This window comes from Tetrao urogallus (assembly GCF_951394365.1).
Source record: "Tetrao urogallus genome assembly, chromosome: 1".
NCBI classification, from domain to species: Eukaryota; Metazoa; Chordata; class Aves; order Galliformes; family Phasianidae; genus Tetrao; species Tetrao urogallus.
In genome coordinates this window covers 147,756,076-147,764,501 of record NC_136813.1, presented here as the reverse complement: position 1 = coordinate 147,764,501, position 8,426 = coordinate 147,756,076, and the positions used below count along the sequence as shown (strand labels likewise).

Below are 8,426 nucleotides of genomic sequence, written 5' to 3'. Positions count from 1 at the left end.
TCAATTAATGTCTGAGATCTTGGCTATTTCCTCTTTCATACCTTTGATCTCAGTCTGAACTCTTGTTAGATTGGTCAGCTTCTCATTCAGTAAAGCAATTTCTTTCTCCCGTCGTAACACATCCTCAACTAATCTTCCTATTCTCAGTGTTAGGTCGCTTATTAATGGCTCCAAGGTGGCAAAATCCTTTTTAAGATTGTACATCTTGGGTTTTAAATCATTTGCAAAAGTAACGGTCTTCAGAACTTTTGCTCTGTCTCCTTCGAGATTCAAAAGTCTATCTGAATGTTTGTTAAAGTCACTCCTTAACTCAGACAAAGCTGTCTTAATTTGCTCTATTTTTCTTGCATTACTGGACGCCAAGTTTTGTAGCTCTGTACTTCGGTCGATGCTACTGGTAATCAGATCACTTATGCTTTCTATCGTCTTCTTTTCACCTTTTTCTACCTTATCTTCCAATGCTTGCAAAGACTCCGTCAGTGCGGCCATCTCCGAGACCAGGCCTGAAATACGTCTTATGTCAGTTTTTACTGTCACAATCTTCAAAGTTACATTTTTGGCTACAGAAGCTGCATTCTCTTCAACACTTGCAACTGCGTGAAGAAGGGTTGTCAGATTCTTCTGCAGTTCTTCATTCTTTTTAACTACACTGCTCGACCATGTTGTCATTGTATAAATATCTTCCTGTAGACGTTTAATGTGAGAAGGTACCTGAAGATGTTCCATCTGCTCCATTAAGTTCAACGTCTTTTCACACTAAAGAGATACAAATAAAAATATATGACAAAGTTTCTAACTTAACAACAATCATCAAGATTAAAGCTATACTCTAATTAAATACCTTAGTATTATGATGTTGAAATTGAGAGCAAACCCTGTCTTTGGGAAATAAGACATTTGCTGCAAGGCAGTTAACACTGTCCTTTCAGCACATGTAATACCCAATACTGTACTATTGGGTTTTTGGCTGAATTTGCTAGCTCATATGTGTTGGGTTTTTTTGTTTGTTTGTTTGAGGAGGGAGGAGCAGGTGGGGCCTTCCAACACACACTGCAGAAATAGCTTGGTTTTCAGAAACGGTAACATCTATGCACCTGAAGGCTGGAACCAGTCGTATGATGCAGGCATAACTACTGTATTACTCTTCTACTTCGTAACTAGCTTTTTTGTTGTTCTTGTTCAGTAAAAACAAACTTGGAAAACTCAGAGTATTAAATTATTACACCTTTTAACTACAAGGCCCTATCTGATTGTTTTTTTTTTTATTATTACTATTTTTATGAGAATTGATTACAATTTGGAAATGCTAAGGTCAGATTGCTAATTCAGTACAGCAACTGTGGTTTTGACTTTCCTTACTGGCCCTAATCCTAACTTCAGTACAATGAAACATCCACTTGGCTGCTAAAAGCTACTAGTACAGCAACTTGGCCTGTAGAGAGCATTAGAATTGAGAAGTCTACTGAATTAAGATTAGCCACAGTACTGATTTTTAAAACAAACAATTGCAGCACGTTGTTATTCTTTCTTTAGAACAGCATTAGACAACATAAAAACTGGGTACTGTTTGCTTGCAAGCTTTTTATTGTTTTCTACAACTGATACTGATGCAGCACAGTGGTGGTGTTGCTGAGCAAGCCCCCACACGACACAGTAGAAAAATAAGTTTAATTATCTCTGTTCTTTATTTGTTACCCTTTAATTAAATTGATCGAGTTTTTAAGACAGAATTCCTCATGACCACAAAACTGTTTGCTTAAAAACAAAATATTAGAACTTATATTGTGAAGAGCTGTACCGTGTTTCCTAGTTAATGACATCTAATGATGAGGAGTTCTTGTTCTATCTCAAGTACATTCAGCTTTCAGTAGAGTTTGGGTTGATTAAATACATTCAACTAGGGAGCACCATTGGTAGTTTAACTGCCCTTCTCCAAGCATAGATGAACTAGACCACACAGTAGAACATGCTTGTGAAACAACAGTATTATTAAAAAATTCAGTCTGGAACAGTACTTTTAATGGAACAGTGGACACACATTCTTGCTTTTGGAAGATCAAATTATTTTGAATTGGATTATTCACCAGGACAGAGCAATAGACTGCAACATATTTTTATTGAATATGACTGTAAACAGATACAATCCATACATAAATAATAAATAATAAATACATGAACCTGAAATATCCTAGCATTGAGAAACAGAGGTTTAAGAGTGTCTTGAACACGCAGTATTAACTGCTCTCTCTAGAGAAATCAATTGTTCGTTGTGTTACAAAGTCAATAGGATATGATAACAAAAAGTAACAATATGGGAACCAAAGCAATGAAGAATAAATATAAATTTTAACCTGATGTCTCTGTCCCGCTCCCAACTCCCAGCTCGTATGCTGAAGTCACGTAACTTTTAATCAGTTAAAGTGCTTTTTCCATCAGTGTGAGCCTTAAGTCCAAATTCACTTATCCCCATCTTGGTCACTTTCTAACTTATAGCCTTCTAAAGTTATTCCTTCAGCACCTGAAGATACTTCCATGTCACGTACTACTTCTTCTATAACTGCTGTTTTATTTTGCAGTTTTGATATGCTGTCATTGTACTGTGCACCGTCAAGAACGTTCTGCATGGCCGCTGTATCAGAGACAGTTTTCAACATATTACTTTCCACAGTAGATAGCTGTGTTGCCAAGTTCTCTATCTTCTTCTCCATACTTAGCAATTCACTTGATAATCTAAGGATAGAATGAATAGCATTTTCGATTTTTGGCAAATGGGTCTTGCACTCCTCAATTTTAGGTTCATAGGCTGCAAGTTTCTGATTCAGGTCTGTGTTCTTGGCTAACAGACTGTTCAGCTCTTCTTCTAGTTTTTCAATTGCCGTTGCATGCGAGTCCAACTTTTGTTCAACTCTAGCAAATTCATCATCTTCTTGCCTTTTTACTGTTTTAATATTTCTGGCTGTACTGTCTTCCAAGTCTTTTAATTTTTCTGAAAGGGATTTAATTCTTTGGTCAACTTTATTTATCTGGGAAGTAACTTCTGTATGTATGAACTTTGCTTCAGATTTTATGCCACTAGTGTTCGTGTTCATTTCATCCATGCTTCTTCTCCAGGAATTCGTAGTATTTTGGAACTTCTCACTAATGCCCTGCATCTTTATAAATAGAGTCTCTTCATCGGTCTCAATCTCTCTTATGGTGTTATGAAGAGAAGACACTTGCTGCTCAAACTCAGTCATCAAAGAGATGGATGAGGCAGATTCTTGTAGGATATTGTCAGAAGACTCAAGCTGCATTTATAACACAGAACAGTGTCCAGGTCTACTAAACGACAGCAAGACTAGAAAATCACTTGCACTTGTTTAACAGAGAATGAAGTCCCTTAGGGACAACTTTATTTGTTACAAAGTTTCTATATTAAGATTTGCTTTCATATTTGTTTGTTAAAATATTAATCTGGCATTAAAAAGCCACATAAAAAGGTTTGTTTGTTGATGATTTTCCATAGAATGTGTTTTTTTTTGTGGGGTGGGGGAGGGGAATGTTAAATATCTCACAGTGCAAAATGCTGCATGGAATTTAGATAATCTGAAGTGCTGCAAATAAATAAGAAATTACATCATATATAGATGACAGCATTATGAGAACAGTGCTAAATCAATATCACTTGCACAAGCCATGCTGCTCTCCCATCACTATCCGTGCAATAATTCTGCAGCCAGCCTACTTCATTTTGCCACACATAGGAAAATAAAACACCATCATTTCAGCATGTCTTTCATATTACTAGAACTGGTCTAACACATAAAAATGCCTGCAATTTTTACTTAAATATATGTATATGTCAATTATATACAGAACAGGATGGGGATGTGCATAAATCTAAGTTATTTTAAAAGTTTTGTGTCAAAAAAACACACTGAGATACAACTGCTACATGCACATCCTTGGACAATAGTACAGACTGACATATGTAGCTGCAATTATTAAGACAAAAAATCTGATTCCTATGGTGTCTTCTTTTTTTAATCAATAAAGTCAAATTTAAGTCAAAGTTCAACTTAAATTTCATTGTTTCAGATGGAGTCAACACAAGTTTTGTCACTGCTTTTGTCATGGATATGATTAATGCTATTTTCCTTCTTAATGCTTTTCAATAATGCTTATACTCCAGTATGTACACACACTCAGTAAACAAGTGGTTAAGTAACTAATTCAAAGCAACACAGTCCTTAAACTTTCTTCATTGATTGGTCCATTGAAAGTCTAATACATACAGCTTTATAACATTCCTTACCTTCAAAGCACTTTTGTAAGGTAGATATTTCTATTTACCTTCATTTTAAAGACAAAGAACGGACTAAGAGTGACTTAAACAAGCTTCAGTGGAAATTAACAACTGACTTCTTGTGCTGTCATCACAAATGTTGCTATAAAATATTCACTGAAGGCAAAGGAAAGTAGAACACATTAGAAAAAATGTATCTAAAAGAAGAGTCACTCAAATTTGACTACAAGTCAATAAAATAAAACAATGGTAAATGTTCACCAGAAACAATCCAATTAAGATGTTAACAATTACCTTTTCAGAAATTAAGCTAACTTTATTTTCCATGTCCAGGAATCTTTCAGCTTCTTGCTGCAAGAAATTGTACCTTTTTTCCATATCAGCAAATCGACTCGACTGCTGAAACAGTAACCTGCAAATTGCAAATAAATAAACAGTAAATTAAAACAATATAATTAGCATACATTAAGTGTTCCAGGATCTGATTCACAGAAATCTGCTAATGAAGGGAATTGTGCTCATACACACACACAATTTGGTAGTGAATTTGATGTGTCTTCATACTGGAGTTGATGCCTTCCAACAGACATGTAAAAATAAGGAAACATTTGTAGATGCACTTCTCTTTTACACAGCATACCATCTAACAAAGAAAAACATCTATTAATACAGAGAGGTCATTTCATAGAATAATAGAATCTTGTGAGTTTGAAGGGACTTTTAAAGGTCATCTATACCAACTCCCCTGCACCCAACAGGGACATCTACAGCTGATCGGGGTGCTCAGAGTCCCTCCAGCCTGACCTTGAATGTCACCATGACAAGGTACACGCCACCTTTCTGGGCAGTCTGTTCCAGTGCCTTACCATCTTTATGGTAAAAAAAAACAAAAAAAACCCTCCTTATGTCCAATCTAAATCTCCCCTTTTAGTTTGAAATAATTTCCCCTTGTCCTGTTGCAACAGACACTGGTAAAAATTCTGTCTCCTTTCTTACAGCCCCCCTTTAGATACAGAAAGGCTGCTTTCAGGTCTCCCCACAGAGCCTTTTCTTCTCCAGGCTGAAAGAGCCCCAGTTCTCTCAGCCTGTCCTCTAAGAGAGGTGCTCCATCTCCAGGATAATATTGGTGACTCTCCTCTGGGCGCACTCCAACAGGTCCACATCTCTCCTGTACTGAGGACTTCAAATCTGGATGCAGCACTCCAGATGAGGTCTCACCAGTGCAGAGCAGAGGAGTAGGATCACCTCCCTCACCCTGTTGGCCCCACATCCTTGGATGCAGCCCAGGGTCCAGATGGCTTTCAGGGCTGCGAGAGCATACTGCTGGCTCATGTCCAGCTGTAACCCACCTGTATACCCAAGTCCCTTTTGACAGGGTTGTGCTCCATTCTTACACTGCCCAGCCTGTACTGATAGCAGAGTTTGCCTTGACCCAGATACCAGACTCTGCACTTTGATCTGTCAAACCTCATAAGGTCCACTTGGTCCCACCTCTCAAGCCTGTTTAGGTCTCTCTGAATGGCATCCCATCCCTCAGGAGTGTCAATTGCACCACAGAGCATGGTGTCATCTGCAAGTTGAGGGTGCACTCAACCCCACTGTCAATCCCACTGATGATGTTAAAGAGCATTGGTCGCAGTACTGACATTGAGCCACTAACCACCACTCTTTGGGTACGTTCTCACAACCAGTTCCTCATCCATCAAACAAGGCTACCCATCAAATCCACATTTTTCCAATTTGGAGAGAAGGATGCTAAGGGGGACTGTGTCAAAGGCCTTACTGAAGTCCAGATAGATTACATCAATGGCTCTTCCCTTGTCCATTGACGCAGTTACACCATCATTAAAAGCGACAAGGTTGATCAGGGAGCACTTGCTCTTGGTGAAGCTGTGCTGGTCCTCCCAGATCACCTCCTTGTCTTCCATGTGCCTTAGCATAGCTTCCAGGAGGTTCTGCTCTATGACCTTCCCTACCACTGAGGTGAGGCTGACAGGTTGGTAGTTCCCTAGCTCATCCTTTTTACCCTTCTTAAAAACGGATGTGATGTTGCCTTTTTTCCAGTCACCAGGGAGTCTGCTTGACTGCCATGACTTTTCAAATATCACCAAGGGTGACTTGGCGACTATATCCACCAATTCCCTCAGTATGCATCTCATTGGGCCGCACAGATTTATGGATGTTCGGGTTCTTCAGTCAGCCATGAACATTATCTTTGCTTACAGGGGGAGGGGCCATGCTCTCCCAGTTCCCATCTTCCAAACCAGCCACTCAAGGCATATTTGTAGAGCAGTCACTAGCAAAGACTGAGGCAAAAAATTGTTGAACACCTCAGCCTTCTCCTTGTCTGCTCTTACTATCCTGCCTATGTTGTTCACTGGGGAAAGTACACCCCCCTGGTCTTTCCTTTTCCAGTTGATGTACCTATAGAACCCCTTTTTATCCCTGCCAGGTCCAGTTCCAGTTGGGCCTTGAACCTTCCTGAATCCAACTCTACCCAGTCTAGAAGCATCCCTATACTCCTTCCAGATTACTGGTCCCTGCTTCTACTGCCTGTGCATTTCATTCTTGCTCTCCATTTTGACCAGCAGGTACTGTTTTCCCCCTCAGGCAAGGCAATATATTTCACTGATAAAGTATACTTTAACTGGTAGAACTAAAACACAGAACATTAATTTGGATTTTCTTGTGGAGCACCTCAAAATCATGCATGGAAACCTTCACAATTAGAAAGGCTGGTCAAGCTAATGCTGCTTAAAGCTAATTAAGGCTGGTTAAGCTAATGCTGCTAAAAGAACATTGACTATTTAACATTAACATCGTTTATGGACATGGTTTAGTGGGCATGGTGGTGATGGATTGAGAATTGGACTAGATAATCTTAGTGGTTTTTTACAACCTTTATGTTTCTATGAACATGTAACCAGCGAAGAACATTTGGTAAACCCTGTATCATGCTATATTTCTGAACAGATAGTAGGAATCTCAGTCCTGTACTTTATGTGCATACTAGTGAACCCGACAGCAGAATGGAAATGAGGCTATGAGTAAAACGCTGTTATTTTGCTGGATTCATCCCTCAGTAAGGCTTATGGTGGATGAGGGTGTCCTCATACTAGAGCCATTAGAGCCATTTCATCTAGAAGAACAGAGCTTAAAATACTTGCACTTTCATGAATTGCTGTTCTCTATGATTCTATGCTATTTGTTAGAATACTGCACAGCAATTAGAAGTTGCAAAGAGAATAACAGTCTGCATGGATTAAGGTAAGCAATGAAAGCTAAAAGTGAGAGATACAGAATGACAGCAGAATAAAATGGATCAGTGACGCCTCTGCCTACTGCTTTATGTGCATTGTATAATGTAAGTCACACATTTATTAAAGATTTAGATAAAGAAACCTGACTGAGCGTAAGATAAGAACAAGTTCTGCTAGATTTCTGCGCAGGGCTACCTACCAGGCCAGCACCAAGCAGGCAGAGAGAGAAATCACACCCAAGGCCATCCGTGAGTCCATCCCAGCAGAGTTCTGGCTGTGGCTCACCACCTTCCCACGGCTGCTGTGCTTTTTGAGCTTCTGGGAAACTTCGTTGCTCTTGGATGAAGGAAGACCTTTTTTCCTCTCCTTAACTTCAGACATTTTGTGTCGTTTTTTTTTTTTTTAAAGAGCGGGAGCAAAAAAAACTACAAAACAAAACAGCAGTTAGTTACACAAATACCCAGAAAGAAACACGTGCTTAACACGTTACCTAAATGAGCACCACGACAGGTATGGAAGTTCACTTACAGAAAACTCGGTGAAAGCTCGGGTTTCTTTTTTGTTTGTTTGTTTTTTTTCCCTCAGTGCTCTGCAGAGCGCGGCTCTGACGTTTGCTCAATAAACTCCACGCACTCCTCAGACTTCTGCCCGCGCCGCCCCGCCTAACTACTGCACTATCAGCCACGCTAAAGGCATACACGTATAGATAAAGGCAGCTGTTGCCTCGCTTCTAGAAGCAGGTCCACCCCGCGCCTATCTTCCACCACGTTGTCCCCGGCTGCTGCCCCAGTCCGTCCCCGCCCGCCCCAGCCCGCCACGTCAGGCGCGTGCCAGCAGCCCAGGCACTGCGCAGGCGTGGGAGGCTCAGGTCGGGTTGATTT

General features: G+C 39.9%; 2 protein-coding genes across 2 annotated transcripts; both read right to left on the bottom strand.

Moving 5' to 3' along the window:
- On the bottom strand, positions 1-735 carry LOC306944425 (inhibitor of nuclear factor kappa-B kinase-interacting protein-like; the record flags this gene model as incomplete). Its single annotated transcript, XM_079532963.1, has 1 exon — positions 1-735. The coding sequence occupies one exon, from the start codon at positions 733-735 to the stop codon at positions 1-3; it is 735 nt and encodes a 244-aa protein (XP_079389089.1).
- Positions 736-2,456: 1,721 nt separating this feature from the next.
- On the bottom strand, positions 2,457-7,926 carry LOC306955217 (inhibitor of nuclear factor kappa-B kinase-interacting protein-like; the record flags this gene model as incomplete). The annotated part of the gene is made up of 3 exons (XM_079546464.1): positions 2,457-3,287; positions 4,580-4,697; positions 7,745-7,926. 3 exons carry the CDS (start codon positions 7,924-7,926, stop codon positions 2,457-2,459), a joined length of 1,131 nt encoding a protein of 376 aa, XP_079402590.1.
- Positions 7,927-8,426: the final 500 nt, after the last annotated feature.